Source organism: Cherax quadricarinatus, chromosome 24, assembly GCF_038502225.1.
Source record: "Cherax quadricarinatus isolate ZL_2023a chromosome 24, ASM3850222v1, whole genome shotgun sequence".
NCBI classification, from domain to species: domain Eukaryota; kingdom Metazoa; phylum Arthropoda; class Malacostraca; order Decapoda; family Parastacidae; genus Cherax; species Cherax quadricarinatus.
This window is the reverse complement of record NC_091315.1, coordinates 43,808,579-43,835,636: the sequence shown is the minus strand read 5'-3', so window position 1 is coordinate 43,835,636 and position 27,058 is coordinate 43,808,579. Positions and strand designations below refer to the sequence as shown.

General features: G+C 37.8%; 1 protein-coding gene across 3 annotated transcripts; it reads right to left on the bottom strand.

The window, feature by feature from the left end:
• Positions 1–503: 503 nt before the first annotated feature.
• On the bottom strand, positions 504–25,144 carry MED18 (mediator complex subunit 18). 3 transcript variants are annotated; one of them, XM_070088476.1, is made up of 7 exons: positions 25,021–25,144; positions 23,434–23,548; positions 22,021–22,146; positions 15,820–15,930; positions 3,979–4,064; positions 2,125–2,202; positions 504–1,023 (listed from the first exon to the last, which is right to left on the bottom strand). In XM_070088476.1, exons 2-7 carry the CDS (start codon positions 23,525–23,527, stop codon positions 841–843), a joined length of 678 nt encoding a protein of 225 aa, XP_069944577.1. In that variant the 5' UTR covers positions 23,528–23,548; positions 25,021–25,144; the 3' UTR covers positions 504–840. The 3 variants fall into 3 exon arrangements, with proteins under 3 accessions (XP_069944577.1, XP_069944578.1, XP_069944576.1); XM_070088477.1 differs by lacking the exon at positions 25,021–25,144 and adding an exon at positions 24,997–25,016; XM_070088475.1 differs by lacking the exon at positions 25,021–25,144 and adding an exon at positions 24,738–24,914.
• Between the last annotated feature and the right edge of the window lie 1,914 nt (positions 25,145–27,058).

The following is a 27,058-nucleotide window of genomic DNA, read 5'->3' as shown; positions in this document are numbered from 1 at the left end:
ATTATTATTATTATTATTATTATTATTATTATTATTATTATTATTATCAAAAAGAAGTGCTAAACCTACAAAGGTCATACAGCACAACCCACCAATATAGAATAACTTATAAAACAAGTTAACACATTCATCACCATTCATTCTGTCTTGCCAGAAATGAAAATGACCCTCTGAACTGCAATATCTCATCTCTTGTTGATAGTGCAGGCAGTATGCCTCCCACCTAGTCAGAGGTACACCGCATACAGAGTATACCTCTACTGATATGTATGCACATACAATAGCTGTAATGTAACAAAATATACATATATCAGTATAGCCAGCTGGCCCAGTGGCTTATGGAGAAACCAAAATCTAAATTTGGTTAATAAAACTGGCACATTGGCACTTACACAATCCAAACTTTCCTGTACATACTATACAGCAGTGTTGAATAATGCTAGTCAGAAAAGGCATTCTCAACTCATTGCGCAGAGAATTTGGAGGAAGAAAGTAAAAATATATATATTCTTATTATATTAGTTCAAAGTAAGTGACATATCCTTTTATGAATTACACAAGTGATGTAAAATATCAGATATTCAAGCTAACCAGTCTTACACTTAAGTACAATTTATTTTATTATCGAAATACGCAATCCATATTTTTACTATGCAGCATAAACTTCTTCATCCTATATCCATACCTTCCACTTCACAATAGCTTTAGGATTTAATACTTAGTAATAACAATAGCTTTAAGACAACATAACTGGTATGGTGTGAACTGTGACACAATTTATACCAATACACAAAGCAAATCTCTCTCCAATAGTAGAAACTTTTAACATCACAGATTCTATCATGGTGGCCCCAATCTCCGATAGTCCATTCTCTCTAATTGTACAAGTGGTTTGAGCTGGTCAGCCAGGGCTCTCAGATCATCAGCAACTGACATGTCTGTCTTGGTGGTCAATACACTTAGTTCCACCATGTGTGACATTGTCAGTGGTTCCAGGTTGTCTTTTGACATTCCAGCACCAACCTGTAAGGAAATATTTAAGTCAATTACTGTTAATGCAAAGAATATGTTTAACATGAAGAAACCTTGGGAATTGAAAGAGATGTGTCTTAACTGCAGCATACAACAATGCTTTTACAGTAAATATATAAAACAGCCTAAATTAAAAACATCAGAATAAAAAAATACATTAATTACAAATGCCTTAAAAGAAACTAATGCAAAAATTTGACCACAAGTTGGTAGTGTCTTAGTACATTTCCAAGTGATTAATGATCCTACAGAGGTGTTAAGAACACAAGGATCACTTTAATAGATCTACTGACCTCTCCAACGAAAATACTGTTTGTGCCTAACTACTTTCACTCATGTATTTCTCGGCAATTTGTTCCACCAATCTCTGACTGTAAAGTACTTCCAAACTAAGGCATTCCTATATCCTCTTAAAACCCAAATTAATTTGATTTTAATCCATTATTGAATATTCTGTCTTGGTTAGATATTCTCAACATCTAATTCATATTTCCTTCATTAATGCATTCCATTCATTGGTGCACTTTAAATAGCCACTCTCAGGGGAATATAAGGTCAGTGCTCTTAACTTATCTTCATTGGAAAGGTTACTAATACTGACAACTGACTATTATCATTGTTTATATGTTTTCCAGGACATTTAATTTCCTTCCTGTAACAAGTCCAGAACTGCTTGACATAATCAAAGAGATCTCAACAATCATAAGCAAAATTATAAAACCTTCAGACTTCTCTTACTTATACTTCATAATATAAACCTGAGTTTTCATACGAACAGTATTTCTTTGTCTTAGGATTTCTATTAGTTATGACTAATAAACTTTTTTCACATGTAATCTGCTTACATTCTATATTATTTAGTTGTACACAGATACTGAGGTTATTTTAAGAAAGTGTCTGTTTCTGCTTATGCAAAAAAATTTTATCTCATTATTAAAAGTTTCCTTATTTCCTTGAATCTCTAAAGCTTTTGCTAATAAATGCATCCTTTTTCAACACAGGCCACTTCCAACCACATTCACTGTCACTCTCACTGTGTATTTTCAGAAGTGCATCATCTAATACAGTAATGAAGTATCTTACATAGCTTACCTTATACATCTTAAATACAGTTACTTTTATTCTTCCTTTCTTCATGATATATCCTTTTGCCATAAACTCATGATCAAGCTGGAAGGAGATAAAACATATCTGTTTTAAATAGTTTAACAATAAGTTAATATGGAATAACAATAGCCAACAGATGATGAGGGTATCAAATGAGTTAGGTAAGGAAAAATTGGATATCAGATTAGAGGGAGAGAGTATGGAAGAAGTGAATGTGTTCAGATATTTGGGAGTCGACATGTTGGCAGATGGGTTTATGAAAGATGACGTAAATCATGGAGGGCAATGTTTGGCATAAATATCATGCAGAGAATTCATAGTTTCAAAATTAGGAGGAGGTGCGGAGTTACTAAAAATATTATTCAGAGGCTGAGTAGGGGTTGTTGAGGTGGTTTGGTCATTTAGAGAGGACGGAGCAAAATAGGATGACTTGGAGGGTGTATAAATCTATAGTGGAGGGAAGGTGGTGTAGGGGTCATCCTAGGAAAGAATGGAGGGAGAGAGGGGATAAAGGAGGCTATGTCTGCAAGGGGCATGGATATATAGCAAGTATGTGTGAGCATGTTAGATAGGAGTGGAGACGAATGGTTTTTGGGGACTTTACGAGCTGTTGGAGCATGAGAATGGTAATGTGTATTTTTGTGAAGGAATTCAGGGAAACCGATTAGCTGGACCGGAGTCCTGGAGGTGGGAAGTAGTGCCTGCACTTTAAAGGAGGAGTTTGGGATATTTGCTGGTTAGAGTGACATCTAAACTGTGGTATCTGCATAATTCTGGCAAGTCAGTGATAATGTGAATGATGGTGAAAGTATTCTTTTTCGGGTTACCCTACCTCAGTGGGGAAGGGCCATCATGTTAAAAAAAAACAAGGGGAATATTTTCCCTTGAAAATACTAAGGCTTAGGTTGTGAGAGCTCTGTTTACATTTTATATTCTTAATGTACAGAGAATAAACATGAAATTATTTGGAAAACAAGAAATATGTGCAAAAATAATACTGAAACTAAAAAATAACTAACATTCTGAGTGGAATAAAATTTTATATTTAAGCAAAATCATTAGCAATGTATTAAGTAGAAAAATGCCAATGTGGCCACAGTTATGAATATTTAAGTTCATAGTTTTATTTGGTAAACAATGTGGAGTAAGAAACAAGACATACATCTTAAAAGTATACCTACTGTTTTTATAGTTTATTTTTGGATAAGAGCACCCTACTGAAATGAAATTTATTAACTACAGTAATTGTAGGCCTAGAAATTTACTTTATATTTGGCTTACTTTATACTTTATATTTGGTTATTAATTTATCCAACAGTCTACCTGGAATGGATTTATTCTAGATGCAGTAGTAAAAAATACAATAGGTCTTTACAAGAGGATTCAGGGAAACCAGTTATCCAGACTTGAATCCTGGAGGGTAGAAGTTTAATGCCTACACTCTGAAGGAGAACTGGGGATGTTGCAGTTTGAAGGATTGTTTGAATTGTGATGTCTGTGCACTTCTGGCAAGACAGTTCTTGAATGAATGATGATGAAGGTATTTTCTTTCTTATGGATTACCCAGTGTTAAATAAAAAATAGAGTTTGTCATCATTTAATTCTTAACTTTATTAAGTTCACACTGTTTTCTGTCATGAATAGCACAAGAGTCAGTGTTCGAAAAGAGAAAGTTTGTGTCACCAAGAAAGGTTTCAATATGTCACAATATTTCTCAACACCATAAACAAATAAGTTACCTTTTAAAGTTCTAAGTAGAGCATTAATTTCAACTCATCACAATTTTTACCAATAACTAGAAAAGATTAGGTTTTAAAGTTCTAAGAATCATACTCTTACCTTTGCTCCAAGTTCTTGAAGAAATTCACACACATTACTACTGACAGGAACATCCAGGCAATTACGTAGCAGTGCTGGATAATTACCTTTAAACAAAGTCAATAAGAAATAAGAAATCAATATGTAACTTTGTGGTATTAGGACGAAAAACATTTACCTTAAAGACAACTATCCTATCTATAAATAGACATCAAAATTAATGAATCTGAAACAGAGAAAAAGGATGAAGGTAGTTCTTAGGTCTGATTGTACATTTATTTATATTATTATCACACTGGTCGATTCCCACCAAGGCAGGGTGGCCCGAAAAAGAAAAACTTTCACCATCATTCACTCCATCACTGTCTTGCCAGAAGGGTGCTTTACACTACAGTTTTTAACTGCAACATTAACACCCCTCCTTCAGAGTGCAGGCACTGTACTTCCCATCTCCAGGACTCAAGTCCGGCCTGCCGGTTTCCCTGAATCCCTTCATAAATGTTACTTTGCTCACACTCCAACAGCACGTCAAGTATTAAAAACTATTTGTCTCCATTCACTCCTATCAAACACGCTCACGCATGCCTGCTGGAAGTCCAAGTCCCTCGCACACAAAACCTCCTTTACCCCCTCCCTCCAACCTTTCCTAAGCCGACCCCTACCCCGCCTTCCTTCCACTACAGACTGATACACTCTTGAAGTCATTCTGTTTCGCTCCATTCTCTCTACATGTCCGAACCACCTCAACAACCCTTCCTCAGCCCTCTGGACAACAGTTTTGGTAATCCCGCACCTCCTCCTAACTTCCAAACTACGAATTCTCTGCACACCACACATTGCCCTCAGACATGACATCTCCACTGCCTCCAGCCTTCTCCTCGCTGCAACATTCATCACCCACGCTTCACACCCATATAAGAGCGTTGGTAAAACTATACTCTCATACATTCCCCTCTTTGCCTCCAAGGACAAAGTTCTGTCTCCACAGACTCCTAAGTGCACCACTCACTCTTTTTCCCTCATCAATTCTATGATTCACCTCATCTTTCATAGACCCATCCGCTGACACGTCCACTCTCAAATATCTGAATACGTTCACCTCCTCCATACTCTCTCCCTCCAATCTGATATCCAATCTTTCATCACCTAATCTTTTTGTTATCCTCATAACCTTACTCTTTCCTGTATTCACCTTTAATTTTCTTCTTTTGCACACCCTACCAAATTCATCCACCAATCTCTGCAACTTCTCTTCAGAATCTCCCAAGAGCACAGTGTCATCAGCAAAGAGCAGCTGTGACAACTCTCACTTTGTGTGTGATTCTTTATCTTTTAACTCCACGCCTCTTGCCAAGACCCTCGCATTTACTTCTCTTACAACCCCATCTATAAATATATTAAACAACCACGGTGACATCACACATCCTTGTCTAAGGCCTACTTTTACTGGGAAAAAATTTCCCTCTTTCCTACATACTCTAACTTGAGCCTCACTATCCTCGTAAAAATTCTTCACTGCTTTCAGTAACCTACCTCCTACACCATACACTTGCAACATCTGCCACATTGCCCCCCTATCCACCCTGTCATACGCCTTTTCCAAATCCATAAATGCCACAAAGACCTCTTTAGCCTTATCTAAATACTGTTCACTTATATGTTTCACTGTAAACACCTGGTCCACACACCCCCTACCTTTCCTAAAGCCTCCTTGTTCATCTGCTATCCTATTCTCCGTCTTACTCTTAATTCTTTCAATTATAACTCTACCATACACTTTACCAGGTATACTCAACAGACTTATCCCCCTATAATTTTTGCACTCTCTTTTATCCCCTTTGCCTTTATACAAAGGAACTATGCATGCTCTCTGCCAATCCCTAGGTACCTTACCCTCTTCTATACATTTATTAAATAATTGCACCAACCACTCCAAAACTATATCCCCACCTGCTTTTAACATTTCTATCTTTATCCCATCAATCCCGGCTGCCTTACCCCCTTTCATTTTACCTACTGCCTCATGAACTTCTCCCACACTCACAACTGGCTCTTCCTCACTCCTACAAGATGTTATTCCTCCTTGCCCTATACACAAAATCACAGCTTCCCTATCTTCATCAACATTTAACAATTCCTCAAAATATTCCCTCCATCTTCCCAATACCTCTAACTCTCCATTTAATAACTCTCCTCTCCTATTTTTAACTGACAAATCCATTTGTTCTCTAGGCTTTCTTAACTTGTTAATCTCACTCCAAAACTTTTTCTTATTTTCAACAAAATTTGTTGATAACATCTCACCCACTCTCTCATTTGCTCTCTTTTTACATTGCTTCACCACTCTCTTAACCTCTCTCTTTTTCTCCATATACTCTTCCCTCCTTGCATCACTTCTACTTTGTAAAAACTTCTCATATGCTAACTTTTTCTCCCTTATTATGATTGTACATAATACTGTAAATTAAAATTTAATGTTCATCTCCTGCTCACTTTAATAAAATTTAAAACACTGTAGGTATATGTGTACTCTTCAAAATTTGCTATGTTCCTCCATCTATACTACTAACACACTACTACTCTCTCATTTACCCATACCTTACCTATGAAGAAGAATAAAAGTCACAATACCATGGCTGGAACAATTCACCACAAATCTGCACTTAGAAGCTTCTCTTTTAACTATGAGGGTTTCGGTGAACCTTACTCACAGAATTTGTGCTTGAGGTTCTACCTCAGCTATCCACCACAAACCAATTATCACATAACAAAAGGAACCTATCAAAATTATCACCAACAAGTGTTACACAACACACTATGCTCTTATTCAAATCTCGAATCCTATGAAACATAAATGCCATACATACTAAGCACTGTTCACTCCACATCTTTAAAACACTACAGTGATGCTGATGCTGACCAAAGACATTTCCTGGAAAACTGCAACAAAACACACAGGCATCACACTTGTAACAAATACTGGACCTCTCTGATATTCCTCGGGTTTGCCTGAGAATAACTTACCAGATGAATTACAAAATAAATTAATGAATTCAAACATAACTAAAAAAAAATTAGGCTTAATGTCTTTTCCTGAAATGCAATTAAAATTTTTACATCCAAGTTATAAATCATGCCACATTCCTTTAACCCTTTGAGGGTTTCAGCCGTACTAGTACGGCTTACGACCCAAGGTTTTTGACGTACTTGTATGCCTAAATTCTAGTGCCCTCAAATCTAGTAGGAGAAAGCTGGTAGGCCTACATATGAAAGAATGGGTCTATGTGGTCAGTGTGCACAGTATAAAAAAAATCCTGCAGCACACAGTGCATAATGAGAAAAAAAAACTCTAACCGTTTTTTTGGAATAAAACAGCGACTTTGCACTGTATTTTCGTATGGTATTTATTGTTGTATTCTAGTTTTCTTGGTCTCATTTTATAGAATGGAAGACATATTACAGAAAATGAGATGATTTTGACTGGTTTTACAATGAAAAGTACCTTGAAATTGAGCTCAAAGTAGCAGAAATGTTCGATTTTTACCAAAGTTCAAAGGTAAACAAATCATGCCAGGCGTCCAATACACGTCAACTGGCGAGTCTAATATTCTTTTGCAAGTGCGCCAATATTATTTATACCATTTTTTACACTAATGCAGTAGTCTGCATAACAGTAAATCTTCTATTTTTTGTGAGAATAAAAATTCAAAGTGGAAAGCAAAAGAATGTAAGAGGGGCCTTGAGACGTGACTAATGAACAGAGGAAATGTCATTTTAGTGCCAGGAATGTCTTTCTTGTTTATTCTGGACCCTATTCGGAAATTGGCATCATTTGAAATTTGTGTGAAATTGGCAAAATTGCTAAATTCTGACCACTGTACTAGATAGTTGAAATTGGTAAATGGGTGGTTTCTTGCACTCATTCGATAGAAAAAATGGAGTTCTAGCGAAATATTCATGTTTTTTGTCGACTAGTACAGTGGAATTGGCCGAAAATGGGGCTCAAAGTGGGCAAAATTGCCGATGCGTAAACATCGCCAAGACCACTAACTACGCGAGAGCATAATTCCATAAGTTTTCCATCAAATTTCATAATTTTGGTGTCATTATGATTGGGAAAAGATTCTCTATCTTTTCCTAAGAAATTTATTTATTTTTTTTTTTAAATTTAGCCGATCCTGAGAATGAGTCTCGGAGAGGGCCTGTCGACCCTCAAAGGGTTAATTTTAAATGTAATTGTATCTTCAACTATATATACATCATTACTTCCTTATTTCCTTTTAAATCCTCTTGTAATAAAGTTTCAATTTTACTTTAAATTTTAATTTATCTTTCAGTAATTGCTAAATTTTCACTAAAATCTGTATCAAATACTATGTAATTTTATATTTTAATGTGTACTATTACATTTATATACAGTGCCCAATAGATTTATTTTTATATTGTTAATATCAGTACTAGCTTAAGACAGCATGAATTGCTATGTATATTTTTCTTGTTAGAAATACATATACACTGATAAACCCAACAATGAAAGAAAGAAAAGAAAGATATACACTGTTAACTTACTAATGTATCTTCTTCAGATATGAACTTATTTTATTCTCACTTTCACAGGGGCTTTACAAAATCAATATTTGGCAAATGCAACATGGAAGTACGGTGGTACCTCGAGTCTCGAACAGCTCCCAACTTGAACAATTATGTAAGTGTATTTTTGTAAGTGCTTTTGTAAGTGTATTTTTGGGGGGTCTGAAATGGACTAATCTAATTTACATTATTCCTTATGGGAACAAATTCGTTTGGTATCGGCACTCGAACAGCCTCCTGGAACGAATTAAGTTAATAACTCAAGGTACCACTGTATATACAAAAATGAAGGTAGGAATGGTCCTTATTGCCAAAGAGCTTGAAATGGAACTTTCCAGCTCAAGATTAAAGGTTCCTGTGAAACTCTCAAATCTCGAATATGGAGATAGGACAGGCCAACTTTCTCTCTTTCCTAGATGTTAATAATAATAACAATCAAATGAATAGCTAAACTTAAAAGGTTCATACATCCTAGATGTTAAAATCTTTAAAATCAAACACACCCCAAACTTTGAAGACTACAGAAAACCTATGAATATGGAAGATCTTATACATTTCTTTTCCTACCATGACACATTAAATGGAGCTGTCACTGGGTTTTCTCCTTCATACCCATACAATCTGTATTTTCAAATTTCTTGACCTGGAATGCAATACAATCACAATACCTTCATGGCACTAATATTCCCTAATTATTTCATCTTTGACTGTCAATGTAGAGCACAGTTTTTCTCCAAACCAAATTTCCAATACCCTCCCTTAAGAGAGACAAACATTACAGATGTCATCTTTAAAACTATTCAGGATATTACCAGACCCCATGACCCACAGCCATATCAATATGGAAGGAAGAATCTAGAGAATTTCCTTTGGTGGGTGAGACTGCACAGAACCTTCTCACACAGGGCTTTGAATACAAATTTGACTACAGGATGCATAATAGGAACAATGCTTGCATCATTCATCTAATTAACTGAAAAAAAGGCTGAAATGATGGTGCTTAGAGGCTGCACACATGCAGAAAAATTCTCCTAGACATTGTGCAGGTGACTCAGCAACCTAACATCACCACCAGTCTCTCTGCCATCTGTTACCGTACTCTACCTACCCTTTTGTGTACTGTTGTTCACTGTCATGTTTTATTTGCCATATACTGACTTGATGAAGAACTAAGTGGGCAAAACGTTACTTTTAAAATAAAAGTTTATTTACAAATACATTAGAACCTTGGTTTTCAAATTTACTTCATTCTGGATGTTGATTCGATAACCAAAATTGACGACAACCAAAGCATTTTTTTCCCATAAAGAATAATGTAAACAGAATTAATCAGTTCCAGACTCCAAATGACAATATAATAATATATTAATAATGTACTATCTACTGTACTACATAAAACAATATATAAAATCATATAGCACAGGGAAACTGTAAAAATGAATACTAAATGAAAATTTCACAGAAATACTGTGCAGTAAATGAAAATTTAACTGCCTCTTACGTGTCAGAGGAGAGCTAATGTTGTTTCTCTTCTTTGTCTCTTTTCACTATTAACACCTGTTCTGGCTCACTGGTTCTTTGTCTCACTAAAAACATGTCCAGTGAGTTTGTTTCAAGCTCATGATGGCTTATCTAACAATAAAAAAAAATTGCACCAAAACTGCAAAATAACAAAAAAAAAGTTCACAAGATGCACAATAAAAGCTCAAGAGATGTTTACAGCATAAAAGCTAGTGGCTATACTGACTCATGTCCATACAAGCTAGTGGCTATACTGACTCATGTCCATACAAGCTAGTGGCTATACTGACTCATGTCCATACAAGCTAGTGGCTATACTGACTCATATCCATGCAAGCTAGTGGCTATACTGACTCATGCCCATACAAGCTAGTGGCTATACTGACTCATATCCATACAAGCTAGTGGCTATACTGACTCATATCCATGCAAGCTAGTGGTTATACTGACTCATATCCATACAAGCTAGTGGCTATACTGACTCATATCCATACAAGCTAGTGGCTATACTGACTCATATCCATACAAGCTAGTGGCTATACTGACTTATATCCATACAAGCTAGTGGCTATACTGACTCATATCCATACAAGCTAGTGGCTATACTGACTCATATCCATACAAGCTAGTGGCTATACTGACTCATATCCATACAAGCTAGTGGCTATACTGACTCATATCCATACAAGCTAGTGGCTATACTGACTCATATCCATACAAGCTAGTGGCTATACTGACTCATATCCATACAAGCTAGTGGCTATACTGACTCATTCATACAAGCTAGTGGCTATACTGACTCATATCCATACAAGCTAGTGGCTATACTGACTCATATCCATACAAGCTAGTGGCTATACTGACTCATATCCATACAAGCTAGTGGCTATACTGACTCATATCCATACAAGCTAGTGGCTATACTGACTCATATCCATACAAGCTAGTGGCTATACTGACTCATATCCATACAAGCTAGTGGCTATACTGACTCATATCCATACAAGCTAGTGGCTATACTGACTCATATTCATACAAGCTAGTGGCTATACTGACTCATATCCATACAAGCTAGTGGCTATACTGACTCATATCCATACAAGCTAGTGGCTATACTGACTCATATCCATACAAGCTAGTGGCTATACTGACTCATATCCATACAAGCTAGTGGCTATACTGACTCATATCCATACAAGCTAGTGGCTATACTGACTCATATCCATACAAGCTAGTGGCTATACTGACTCCATACAAGCTAGTGGCTATACTGACTCATATCCATACAAGCTAGTGGCTATACTGACTCATATCCATACAAGCTAGTGGCTATACTGACTCATATCCATACAAGCTAGTGGCTATACTGACTCATATCCATACAAGCTAGTGGCTATACTGACTCATATCCATACAAGCTAGTGGCTATACTGACTCATATCCATACAAGCTAGTGGCTATACTGACTCATATCCATACAAGCTAGTGGCTATACTGACTCATATCCATACAAGCTAGTGGCTATACTGACTCATATCCATACAAGCTAGTGGCTATACTGACTCATATCCATACAAGCTAGTGGCTATACTGACTCATATCCATACAAGCTAGTGGCTATACTGACTCATATCCATACAAGCTAGTGGCTATACTGACTCATATCCATACAAGCTAGTGGCTATACTGACTCATATCCATACAAGCTAGTGGCTATACTGACTCATATCCATACAAGCTAGTGGCTATACTGACTCATATCCATACAAGCTAGTGGCTATACTGACTCATGACTCCATACAAGCTAGTGGCTATACTGACTCATATCCATACAAGCTAGTGGCTATACTGACTCATAGTGGCTATCCATACAAGCTAGTGGCTATACTGACTCATATCCATACAAGCTAGTGGCTATACTGACTCATATCCATACAAGCTAGTGGCTATACTGACTCATATCCATACAAGCTAGTGGCTATACTGACTCATATCCATACAAGCTAGTGGCTATACTGACTCATATCCATACAAGCTAGTGGCTATACTGACTCATATCCATACAAGCTAGTGGCTATACTGCTATACATACAAGCTAGTGGCTATACTGACTCATATCCATACAAGCTAGTGGCTATACTGACTCATATCCATACAAGCTAGTGGCTATACTGACTCATATCCATACAAGCTAGTGGCTATACTGACTCATATCCATACAAGCTAGTGGCTATACTGACTCATATCCATACAAGCTAGTGGCTATACTGACTCATATCCATACAAGCTAGTGGCTATACTGACTCATATCCATACAAGCTAGTGGCTATACTGACTCATATCCATACAAGCTAGTGGCTATACTGACTCATATCCATACAAGCTAGTGGCTATACTGACTCATATCCATACAAGCTAGTGGCTATACTGACTACATATCCATACAAGCTAGTGGCTATACTGACTCATATCCATACAAGCTAGTGGCTATACTGACTCATATCCATACAAGCTAGTGGCTATACTGACTCATATCCATACAAGCTAGTGGCTATACTGACTCATATCCATACAAGCTAGTGGCTATACTGACTCATATCCATACAAGCTAGTGGCTATACTGACTCATATCCATACAAGCTAGTGGCTATACTGACTCATATTCATACAAGCTAGTGGCTATACTGACTCATATCCATACAAGCTAGTGGCTATACTGACTCATATCCATACAAGCTAGTGGCTATACTGACTCATATCCATACAAGCTAGTGGCTATACTGACTCATATCCATACAAGCTAGTGGCTATACTGACTCATATCCATACAAGCTAGTGGCTATACTGACTCATATCCATACAAGCTAGTGGCTATACTGACTCATATCCATACAAGCTAGTGGCTATACTGACTCATATCCATACAAGCTAGTGGCTATACTGACTCATATCCATACAAGCTAGTGGCTATACTGACTCATATCCATACAAGCTAGTGGCTATACTGACTCATATCCATACAAGCTAGTGGCTATACTGACTCATATCCATACAAGCTAGTCATATCCATACAAGTTAGTGGCTATACTGACTCATATCCATACAAGCTAGTGGCTATATTGACTCGTATCCATACAAGCTAGTGGCTATACTGACTCATATCCATACAAGCTAGTGGCTATACTGACTCATATCCATACAAGCTAGTGGCTATACTGACTCATATCCATACAAGCTAGTGGCTATACTGACTCATATCCATACAACTAGTGGCTATACTGACTCATATCCATACAAGCTAGTGGCTATACTGACTCATATCCATACAAGCTAGTGGCTATACTGACTCATATCCATACAAGCTAGTGGCTATACTGACTCATATCCATACAAGCTAGTGGCTATACTGACTCATATCCATACAAGCTAGTGGCTATACTGACTCATATCCATACAAGCTAGTGGCTATACTGACTCATATCCATACAAGCTAGTGGCTATACTGACTCATATCCATACAAGCTAGTGGCTATACTGACTCATATCCATACAAGCTAGTGGCTATACTGACTCATATCCATACAAGCTAGTGGCTATACTGACTCATATCCATACAAGCTAGTGGCTATACTGACTCATATCCATACAAGCTAGTGGCTATACTGACTCATATCCATACAAGCTAGTGGCTATACTGACTCATATCCATACAAGCTAGTGGCTATACTGACTCATATCCATACAAGCTAGTGGCTATACTGACTCATATCCATACAAGCTAGTGGCTATACTGACTCATATCCATACAAGCTAGTGGCTATACTGACTCATATCCATACAAGCTAGTGGCTATACTGACTCATATCCATACAAGCTAGTGGCTATACTGACTCATATCCATACAAGCTAGTGGCTATACTGACTCATATCCATACAAGCTAGTGGCTATACTGACTCATATCCATACAAGCTAGTGGCTATACTGACTCATATCCATACAAGCTAGTGGCTATACTGACTCATATCCATACAAGCTAGTGGCTATACTGACTCATATCCATACAAGCTAGTGGCTATACTGACTCATATCCATACAAGCTAGTGGCTATACTGACTCATATCCATACAAGCTAGTGGCTATACTGACTCATATCCATACAAGCTAGTGGCTATACTGACTCATATCCATACAAGCTAGTGGCTATACTGACTCATATCCATACAAGCTAGTGGCTATACTGACTCATATCCATACAAGCTAGTGGCTATACTGACTCATATCCATACAAGCTAGTGGCTATACTGACTCATATCCATACAAGCTAGTGGCTATACTGACTCATATCCATACAAGCTAGTGGCTATACTGACTCATATCCATACAAGCTAGTGGCTATACTGACTCATATCCATACAAGCTAGTGGCTATACTGACTCATATCCATACAAGCTAGTGGCTATACTGACTCATGATCCATACAAGCTAGTGGCTATACTGACTCATATCCATACAAGCTAGTGGCTATATACTGTCCATACAAGCTAGTCATACTCTCATATACAAGCTAGTGGCTATACTGACTCATATCCATACAAGCTAGTGGCTATACTGACTCATATCCATACAAGCTAGTGGCTATACTGACTCATATCCATACAAGCTAGTGGCTATACTGACTCATATCCATACAAGCTAGTGGCTATACTGACTCATATCCATACAAGCTAGTGGCTATACTGACTCATATCCATCCATACAAGCTAGTGGCTATACTGACTCATATCCATACAAGCTAGTGGCTATACTGACTCATATCCATACAAGCTAGTGGCTATACTGACTCATATCCAAACAAGCTAGTGGCTATACTGACTCATATCCATACAAGCTAGTGGCTATACTGACTCATATCCATACAAGCTAGTGGCTATACTGACTCATATCCATACAAGCTAGTGGCTATACTGACTCATATCCATACAAGCTAGTGGCTATACTGACTCATATCCATACAAGCTAGTGGCTATACTGACTCATATACAAGCTAGTGGCTATACTGACTCATATCCATACAAGCTAGTGGCTATACTGACTCATATCCATACAAGCTAGTGGCTATACTGACTCATATTCATACAAGCTAGTGGCTATACTGACTCATATCCATACAAGCTAGTGGCTATACTGACTCATATCCATACAAGCTAGTGGCTATACTGACTCATATCCATACAAGCTAGTGGCTATACTGACTCATATCCATACAAGCTAGTGGCTATACTGACTCATATTCATACAAGCTAGTGGCCATACAAGCTAGTGGCTATACTGACTCATATTCATACAAGCTAGTGGCCATACAAGCTAGTGGCTATACTGACTCATATCCATACAAGCTAGTGGCTATACTGACTCCATACAAGCTAGTGACTCATATCCATACAAGTTAGTGGCTATACTGTGCTATATTGACTCATTCTAGTGTGCATGAGCACTTGACCTGAGCCGCTTTGTCCTGCTCCATACACATGAAAACTTGTCCGTCGACAACCAAGAGAACGTATGAAAACCAGGACATTTTTTTCTCGAACACCTCATTCGAAAACCGATTTAGTCGACAAGTAATGCATTCGACAACTGAATGGCAATTTTGCCATTCCATAACTAATTGGAATATAAAATTAGAGCATGTAAGAATCTAGAAAAGAAAAAAATAACTTAAAAGATTTGGCCAATGACAAGTGCTGTACCTAGTTCAGGATATCCAACATATCGAAGTTGATAGGGAAGCTCAGGGTGGTCAACTGCACGTCTTACCCGTAACATGACACCTTGTGCTGCAGGTCCAGGGGTCACTGGCGCTGTAAATGATGAATATTAATATTTATTGCTGCAATGCACATCATGTAAAAATTTTAATACGTACTTATTAAAAACTACCATAATAGGAAAAGAATAAGCATAGAACTTTAACTCACACAAATAACCTTCACATAGAGAAGAAGAGCTTGCAATGACATTTCGGTCTAACCTGAACCATTTACAAAGTCACACTAACAGAAAAGAATGAGGAAGCCAGTATATATAGGCAGGAGAGAAAAGGGATGGGAATATGAGAGGGAGAAGAGGAAGTAGTGGTAGTGGCAGTGGTAGTAGTAGTAGTAGTAGAAGTGGGGTCAGTCTGAAGACAAGAAAAAGGAGCACTGCAGGAAAGCTAAGGGCCTGCAAGGAGAAAGACTAAATGCAGGGAGGAAGGGGAACTGACTAACAGAACACAATAGGATGAAGGAAGAAAAACAAAGAAAGAAAAAGGAAAAAATAGGAAAGAAACTTCAGAGCACTCATGAATTAACCTGATCCTTTCTTCTCTTCCTTTCTTATTTTTTCCTCTCTTCAGCCTAATGTGTTCTGTTAGTCATTTCCCCCCATCCCCTGCATTTGGTCCTACCCCTTGCAGGCCCTTAGTTCTCCTGCAGTGCTCATTTTTCTTGTCCTTAGACTGACCCTCCCCCCCAGTGCCAGATTTACCTTTAGGCTTGGCAGGCTGAAGCCTAGGGCCTCAAAATCTAGGCCTCCAGCCAAAGTGTATAATATTTTTGACAGTGTCATAGGACTTTCTTATGCATGCTGTCATAACATACTGTAGTCTCTGAGCAACCCTTCATTAATGTTCCTTGCACTCCATTTGTTTTTACACTGTCTGAACTCCATGTGTGTCTCGTTCTCTCTCATTTACTATTTCGTTAACTAGTTGATTCTCGCTGACAATGGTGTCTAAGCTTAGTTGTGATAAAAAGAAGTCATAAGCTTCTTACTTTAAGTGCCAAATCAGAAATGATTAAACTTAGTGAACTGACTTTTTTGGGTTATTCTAGGTTCTCTACACATATGCTGCTAGGTATGATAATGTATGTAACTGTATTTGTGTATACCTGAATAAACTTACTTACTAACAAGGTATGTTGATGGCTGAGATAGCCCATACGCTTGGTTTGGCTCGTAAAACAGTCAGTACAGTTGTGAACAATAAGGAGAAGTGCTGAAGGAAATTAAAAGTGCTACACCAGTGACCACTAGTAAGTAAGTAGAGTAAGTTTATTCAGGTATACACAAATACAGTTACAGCAGCATATGCCTAGAGAACCTAGGATAACTCAAAAAAGTCAGACAAAGTGATTTACTGCTGACATGGAAAAACTTTTACACTGCCACTCACCTCTCACACATTCATATTACTATTTTAACGTAAGTAACAAGTGCACTGTGGTGCATTTTACTTTTGTGTTTTTTAATGCCTAGTTCTATTGCTAACTTATTATATGTTAGTGTAAACCTGTTATCTAGCATTTATATGCATATATAAGTGGAAAAAAGAGGGTGTTCCACTTTATGGTGATTTCCGCTTTACGGTGGTAGCCTGGAACCTAACCTACTGTACTGTCTTAAGCCAATAACTCTGCAATAGCACTGATTTCTGTATTGATTTTTGTCCTTCCAGTAAAGCAGTGAGATAGATCAGTTGACTGAGGCCTCAGTCATTTGTACTCAGATGTTAATAAGAAGGCTGATACCAAGCTTCAAGCTAACAATCTTTTGCAGCAAATGGAAAAACTGGAATTTGTGTTTATGCTGCATTTTTGGAACTGTGTGCTAGGTCATTTTCACAAGATCAGCAAAGCCATTCAGAAATCAGAACTGTTGAGTACTTGTGCATGATTGTACACTTCACTTCAGGATATTTTAAGCAAAATTAGAGAAGATTTTGATGAGCTTGAGCAACAAGCAAAAGCCACCTTGCCAAATGTTAACTACAGAACTGTTACATGGAGACAGAGTAAGAAAACAGCAAGGAAGTGACGGAAGTGCACCTAGTCCTGATGCCTTAAATGAACTCTCTTCAAGAGATAAGTTTAGTATAAAATCCTTTATTCCTATACCAGATGCACTTGAAGCCAATTTAAGAAGAACTACTGTGTACAGTGATGTTGCACAAATGTTTTCCTTTCTTGCCAATCTGACAGCATCTAACAAAGAAATTCAGCAAGGTGTTGAAGCGTTGATGGCAACATACCCAGAAGAAGTTGACCTGAAACTTACTGATGAACTTCTGCACTTTCACTTCTACGTGAGACAAAGCCATAGTCCTACAGAAAAGCAGTCACTGTCTCATACAGACTTTCATCAAATTATATACAAGAAAAAAAATTCAGATGGCCTTTCCTAATGTAGATGCAATCTTGCAGCTATTTCTTGCAGCTTAATGGTCACTAACTGCCAAAAGAATTAAAAATAAATTAAGGGCCACAGTGTCTCGAGAGGTTGTCTGCACTGAGCATTCTGTGACAAACATAGACAAACAAATTTTGCTAAGAGGAAGGCTAGATAAAAGCTTTTTTAAGTCTCTGAAAAAAAATGTATTTTAAAGAATATATAAGTAAACTTACAATTTCATTTTCCTAAAAATTCCTGTTTATTCCACAATATGTTCACAAAGTTCGGCTATTGCAAGTGTTTTTCAGTGTTAATTTTAACATTTATACTTTTTTCAATTACTACAGTATTTAACAAAAGCATTTTATGTCCTTTAGAGAAGGAATTGTGAACTGCAGAATTTTAAACACCCGTTATCATCCTTGGCTTCACTGAATTTTGTTTAAAACACTATTCCATCTCCTAGATGTGAGGGCAGGGGATTGGGAGGGGCCTCACAAGTATAATAGCCTAGGGCCTCTCCATCTAAATCAAGCACTGCTGACCCCACTTCTACTTCTACTTAGTCTTCTCCCCCCCCCCCCCATTCCTCTATTGCTACTACTTTTACTTTTCCCTCCCTTCATCCTTTATTCCCTCTTTTTTCTCTTTTGCCACTAAACTGCTCTCCCTACTTTCTACTACCATTTTTTCTTCTACTACTAACTATCCAGTAGTCATAAGCTAATGTAAAGGCAGCCTGAGATCCTCTAAAAAGTATGCTAACAATGTCAACTAAATCTGTATCAAATGTATCATGTACTCTGTAGAAAGAATAATATTATTATTATTATCATAATCATCATGACAAGCACATTACATGTATAAGTCTTGAATGACAATTGTGACCGACAATTAGCTATGACAACTGCATCACACTTATGAAATTTATTGATAAAGACATATTAAAGTTAATTTCATTCTGTACTTTTATATGGCATCCCCAGCTGCAAACCTGTTAAGAATTCAAAAAGACCAAACACACACACACACACACACACACACACACACACACACACACACACACACACACACACACACACTGTAGATTAATATACTGGGATAGGATAAGAGCATTTATAAAAACCAAGCCTACCTTATTAAAAATCACATAGGAAAAATATATAGATTATTTAGAATAAATATTAATGAATTGTTGGAAATAATACTATATGTGAAATATTAAACGTACACTTGACAAGCATCTTTGAAGAAGAATGGGATTTAAATGAGACAAAATTTACATAACTGAAAACAAATACGTATATACAAAGGTGCAGAAAAAATAATAATTATTACAGTCCTGAACATTTTTCCACAAAGACTAATATTTTGTGAAGGGACTCGGGGAAACTGATTAGCTGGACATGAGTCCTGGAGGTGGGAAGTACAGTGCCTGCAACTGGCTGTTTGGAGTGACATCTAAACTGTCATATCTGGGCACCTCTGCAAAGACAGTGATTGTGTGAACGATGGTGTGTTTGTTTTTTGGGTCACCCTGCCTTGGTGGGAGATGGCCAACGTGTTGAGAAAAAAATTGGATTAAAATAGGCTCCAAAATAAAGTATAGGAAGTCCTTGAATGACACTGTTTTGTTCAACATCATTTCCTCATAGTACTGATAGGAAAAAAAAATTTTCCCTGCCAGGGCTAATAAGTGGAGACAGTAAAATAAAAATTCGTAAAGTATGCAATAATCATGTAAATGCATGACAATAAACGATGCAGTACAAAAAAACCACTCAGCAAGCTCCTCATATTTGTTATTGTTTTTGAACTGTGTGGTGTTAGGAGGTGCTCCTTATGATTTTCGCTTTGCAAACATTTATTCCTTGATTTAACTCTGTTGCAATGAGTGCAATGTGCACCCCTGATGTCTGTGGCCACAAAAAAAAAAAAAAAAAAAAAAAGAGGAGAGAGAGAGAGAAAGTATGACATTAGAAACTAAACTAGAAGTTTTAAAGAGGTTTGACAATGGACGGTGAGGTATGGTTTCATTATATGGATTTTCACTTACAGTAGCAGTTTCCTAGAGTTGCTGTGAATCCTGAATCTGCGAGTAATAAAAATTTTTGCATATACGAGTTACTTAAAAAAAAAATGACCATATTTCTTTAAAATATTGCTTTAATCTGCTAATACTGATACTGATAAGAAAATGCAAGCACATTTTGAATGAGATCCTATGGTTGTAATTTTCAATTTAAGAGACATGTGTACAGCAAAAAAAAAAAAAATGAACACCAAGAAAAAGTGTGGGTAACTGAATCTATTTGTTGAATAGCCTTCAGTAAAATGATGCATAATGGAATCACAGGAATTAAAAAGCATGCAAATTCCAGGGTTCAATCATAATGCAGTCTGCAATCACTGGATTATTATTTGTATTGTATTCAGAAGGAAACATTCAACTTGAGTGGGTTATACAGAACCAAATGCAGTCACTGGAAATATCAAATTTATGTATGATAATATTTATTAAGAAAGATGCCTCAAACTTAGCTTTGCTCCTGTACTGGTAACTATGAATACACACATATGATAGGAGTGTCAAGGTAGGTTCTACTGCATTTACAATGTGTACTTGTAATGAATGTTAACATGTACATAGTATGAAACATTAAAGAGACTAAGAGATATCATCCAGTAAAGGAAAGGATAATAAGGGACCAGAATATTTGCCTTTCATGATAATGCTTACCCGAACAAGGCTTTGACCACATTCAAACTGTTTGAAAAGTTTCCAAAGGAGATGTATTTTCTTTTAACACACCAGCCATCTCCCACTGAGGCAGGGTGGCCAAAAAGTGGAAACACATTCATTGTCATTTACGCAATCACTGTCTTCCCAGAATTGTGCTGGCATCACAGTTCAGATGATCCTCCGAACTGCAACATTTGCGTCCATTCTTCAGAGTACAGGCACTGTGCTTCTCACTTCCAGGATTGAAGTCTTGCAAAGCAGTTTTCCTGAATCCCTTCATATGTAACTTTAACTGCACAAATTGCATGTCAAGCCATAAAAACCATTTGTCTCCACTCACTCTAATCCAACATTCTCACACAAGCCTGTTGTCATTCATCCACCATAAAACCTGCCCCTAGTTCCTCAGGTACAGGTGCACTTTACTTCTAATGAATTATTATTATTATTATAATCAAAAAGAGGCACTAAACTCACTAGGACTTCAAATGAAGCTAAAAAAAAAAATGCCATCAGAACATGACTCATTACACAGTAATAGTCACACCCACCCTGGCAAAAGTTTATTTAACACAGTTAAGTTTTGCTGTAAAGGCCATACAGCACCCTCATTATACAAATAAATTTGCTGACTTGATTAGCCCACTCTGAATATCAAATTACTAAAAGAAGTAATTCAATTATCAAGAATATGTGCTTAAATTACTGAGTTATTAATAACCATGTTTTATATTCCTAACTTATGTTTTGATTTCCATTTCATTTTGCCTCTTTCTAAAAACATGTCAGGCAACACTTTCTTTTCACACACTTATTTTTTTAACTATGTAAAGTATTGTGACTCTTATACCAGTACAGCATCTGATAGCAAAATCAAATTTAATGACAATAACAACTTCTTTCATACACACACACTTCATATACACACACAACTTCTTTCATGAGAGTTGTGTCAGTGGGAAAAGGCTGTACATGTTACTCAAACCTAATTACATACCATTAAAATCCTTCAAGAGATAAACCACTTCATGATCATGGAATGTTTCAGGAGGTATGTCTGCATTGTCACACAGGCCACGAAGTCGGTCGATAACAACACCAAGTGATGTGTCCAACACTGAGCCTACAAAAGCAAAAAAAACTATTAATGTTTTAAACCTACCAGAAATTACCTGCTAACAAAACAGAAAAAGATCTGAATTTTCTTAACTAATATTTACCAAAATATACATAAGAACACTACACGTGCAATGACTGACCAGATAAAAAATTAATTACGTACGTATATACAAAAATAAATAGAAAAGCTAATGAACATCCAATTCTACATTTCATGACCAGTTTTTATCAAAACAATACAAGAACGCCATAAATTTTCAAACAACCTTATTAAAAAGATAATGCAATTTATAAATTATTTAACAGCAGAAAAGTACATAGTGAAACACACACACACTTCTCCCTGGCTTTCAGGGGTTTTCCTTGTTTCAAGGCTCCAGTGGTTCTGGCAGAAAACTTGCTGGGTTTTATAAGTTCATGGAGTTCTTTAGTCTTGATTTAGAGAGCATCAACAAAACTACCCGAAATTATGCTGCATAAGTTGCATGTATATACTATACAGGGTTTATGAGGAAATATTTTGAAAATGAAAAACTTCAACAAAAATCTGTGAAGCATCAAAACTAATACTGTACAGCCTCTCCTCACTTAATGACAGAGTTCCGTTCCTAAGACCACGTTGGTAAACAAATTCATTGCTAAGTAAGGAGCATACTATAATGGTAGTGGGTTTGTGTCAAACCATATTGTTTTAATGTCACCTTTGCACCATTTATAACATTTCTGGTATATTTTTAAATGTTTACACAGCAGTGTACTGTATATTCTGATAAAAAGAACTGAGGAAATGAGCTCTAATATACATTATTTAGGTATGCATACTGGTCAGAAAGCCCATCGTAAGTCCAAGTCATCAGTAAACGAGTGCGTCGCTAAGTGAGAAGAGGCTGTACTCAGAGTGTATAATACAGTAGGACCCCCCGTATCCGCAGGGCATACGTTGCAAGGAAGTGCTGCAGATACCAAAACTGCAAATAGTAGTAAACCCTATAGGTAAGTCCTATACATAAATACTACAAAGTTTAATTGATAAATTATGCACAATATGTGGAGAATTATCACTTTTTCACAGATGGGAAGCACTTCACATCTTTTCTTAGGCTTTGAAGAACTGCCAGCTTCTTTACTTTTGTCCTTTGGAGCCATTATTAATGCAAAATTATAAGGTATTTTTGGGCCACAGTAAATAGCAACTTCATACAATTATCCAAAAATTACCCTATGTATGAATTCTAGTACATGCTTATGAAAAATATATGATTTAAAAATCAGATAAATAACTATAACTTACCCTGTAGTAGAAATTCTTGATCAGGAACTATTTGGTTCTTGATAGCTGATTCTATCGTCTCGCCAACATGCGGAACGCTCATAGGCAATGCCATAGTTAATTCATATATAATAACCTGAAAATATAGTTTATGAATATGGTAACATGTGGAGGGTAAAGTTTTAAGACAATTTTTAAATGATTTTACAAATATGTTTACATTTTTTCAATAATTTTAAGGGCACAAAAATGTTAGGACATAGATGACGGGCAGAAGTGTATAAGGCACAGAAGACAGGGGCAGACATGTATATAGGACACAGATGACAAGGGCATTAGGTACATTTCTTTCCATTACATTGTGCATGTTTCAGTTAACTAGCTTGAACTAGAGAGTAACTAATAACTTATTAATATTAATATCTTTATTTTTACAAGTACATGTACAAGGTATACAGTCCTAGCTGACATCAGTGACATACTACTAGTATATAGAAAGCCACTTGTTATGCTGAGCATTTTTTGCAAATTGTTAGTTTTATCCCAGGATGCGACCCACACCAGTCGACTAACACCCAGGCACACATTTTATTGATGGGTGAACATAGACAACTGGTGTAAAGAAACACGCCCAGTGTTTCTACCCTCACTGAGAACTGGACCCGGACACTCGCTGTGTGAAGCGAGAGCTTCAGCCACCAGGCCACAGGGCCTGGTGGCTGATGACGAATGTAACCCCCAACACAGCGTGGTTAGTTAAACACAAAATACCTTAGTAAGTAATGGTATGATTATTATAATTATTATAATCATGGGGAGCGCTAAACCCGTAGGATTATACAGCGCATGTGGGGGGATATGGAAGATATTCAGGCTCAACTCGGGGAACCGGAGCACAGATCCAATTCTTTAGCTCAAGAGCCCCTCACCAGCATCAAGGAACTTCCCCTGAGGGGAGTAATGGTATGAGATACCAAAATTATGGCAAAGACACAGTCAGTTACATCTCTATATGGGAACTCAATGGAGACGTTTCGCCCACACTGTAGGTTTTGTCATGGTGTGGAAGTGTGAATTGCTCATTACTCTAAAATTTGTTCATGATTGCAGCCATGTATAAACGTAAGTAACCATTCTTACAGTATTCATTACCTTTGTAACTTGCGAGTTCATTACCTTGTACCTAGTTCAGCCATCAAAACTTTGGAGCCCGGTCCCTGGACCCATTGTGTACCTCTGTAATCTGTAAATACCTTTGTAACTTGTCATGATTGTGACTAGACCTACCTGGAGTTCATTACCTTTGTAAATTGTGAGTTCATTACCTTTGTAAATTGTGAATTCATTACCTCTGTAACTTGCTCAGCTATCAAAACTTTGAGGCCCAGTCCCTGGACCAATTATGTACCTCTGTAATCTTTTGACTACCGCCCACAGGATGGGTATGGGGTGCATAATAAACATATTAAACTAAGTCATAAACTTGCTAGAGTCCCTTGCGTTTGTGGAAATAAGTCACCGTGTCCGACTTTTTTATTATCCTAGGTAATTTACACTATGTATGATAATTGTACTTATTTGTACCTGTCCCTCAATAAATTTACTAACTTTTACTGGTTCTGGTTGTTGGGGTTTATAGGGCCACTGACAGCACACGCCGTATTCTTTCGTTCTTACTTTCTTTGTTGGGTTTATCAGGGCCACTGACAGTATGAGCCGTATCGACCCCGACTTCTCGATGGCGTGAGGAAAGTGTTGCCCAAGGCTGAGCGATGAAAAAAAGAATAAAAGTTTTTGTAAATAGAAACAGGAAATAAAAGTTACCAATTAGATCAGGAGAACCACCTTGCCAAGCCCCATTATTATTATTATTATAATCAAAAAGAAGCGCTAAGCCACAAGGGCTATACAGCGCTGCAGGGTAGGGAAGGAAGCAAGGGAATTGGATGGCAGGAGGGAGGGGGGATGATCAGCAGGTTACAGAAAACAGCGGGGCAGGGGATAGTACGGGGGTAGAGGGTAGCAAGAGATACAAGTAGAAAGGGCTGAAAGTATCAGAATTTGTGAAGTAAGTCAGTCGTTGTCAAAAAGTCAATAAGAGAGTCCGGATGAAAGGTGGGTCCATCAGCGAGAAGGGAAGGTAAAGAGAGAGCAGCGGGGCGAAGAGGACGACAGAGGTAAATTCTGCGTGCTCGTTGATAAAGTGGGCAGTCCAACAGAATGTGGCTGACTGATAATGGAGCTTGGCAATTCTCACAGAGAGGAGCAAGACGCCTCTCCATGAGATATCCATGAGTAAGACGAGTATGGCCAATGCAAAGACAGGAGAGAGTAGTCTCCCAACCTCGACACTGGTGATAAGAAGACGGCCAGTAACCTATACTCGGTTTAATAGACTGAAGTTTGTTGCCGAGCATAGTAGACCAACGTTGTTGCCAACGGGTGTGAAGGTGGGAAGATATTACAGCAAAATAGTCCGTACATGGAATACCTCTATAAGAAACTGGTAGGTCATGTACTGCTGACCGCGCAGCAGTGTCTGCCTGTTCATTGCCCTGTACGTCAACATGACCAGGGACCCAACAAAAAACAATATCTTTATGCTTAGTAAAGATGCGGCGTAGCCAAAGTTGGATACGGAGGACTAAGGGGTGAGGTGTATCAAATTTTTGTATAGCCTGTAAAGCACTAAGGGAGTCTGAGACAACCACAAATGATGACACAGGCATAGATGCAATACGGATAAGTGCTGTAAGGATGGCATATAATTCAGCAGTAAAAATACTAGCTGAAGATAGTAAATGCCCTTGTACGACGCTGTCCGGAAGCACTGCTGCGAATCCTACGCCGTCAGAAGACTTAGAGCCATCTGTGTACACAGCAATGGCATGAGAATGAGAGTGAAAGTGGTCAAGAAAAAGAGAGCGGGAAGCGACCGTAGACAGTTGGGCTTTCGAGCAAGGGAGGGAGAAAGAACAGACTCGAACAGCTGGAACTTCCCAGGGGGGTAGGGAAAAGTGAGATGCTACATGTACATAGAAAGGTGGTAGTTGAAGAGAAGACAAGAGCGAATGAAGGCGAAGAGAGAAGGGACGGAGTAAGCAGGGGCGGCGAACAAATAAAGAATGTCTACTAATATCAGTGACCATTCTATAAATGGAAGGATTGCGGAGATCATGAGAGCGTACATAGTAGCGCAGGCAATGGGCATCACGGCGATCGGATAAGGATGGAACGTTCGCTTCTGCATAGAGGCTTTCGACAGGGGAAGAGCGAAAAGCACCAAGGCATAAACGTAATCCTTGGTGATGAATGGGGTTAAGGCTAGAGAGAGTAGCAGGAGATGCCGCTGAATAGATCTGGTCACCATAATCAAGTTTCGATAAAATAAGGGTGGAATGTAGGTGAAGGAGGGTTCGACGATCAGCTCCCCACGAAAGATGAGCAAGGGTTTTAAGAAGGTTCAGCCGGCTGTGACAAGTTGCCTTCAGAGAGGTAATGTGAGGTTTCCAGGATAACCTACGATCAAAGAGGAGGCCCAGAAACTTGACTGTATCACGTTCAGGGATACGTGAGCCATAGAGGTACAAAGGATGATCAGAGATGACAGAGCGTCTAGTGAAAGTAATTTGGTGGGTTTTAGTGC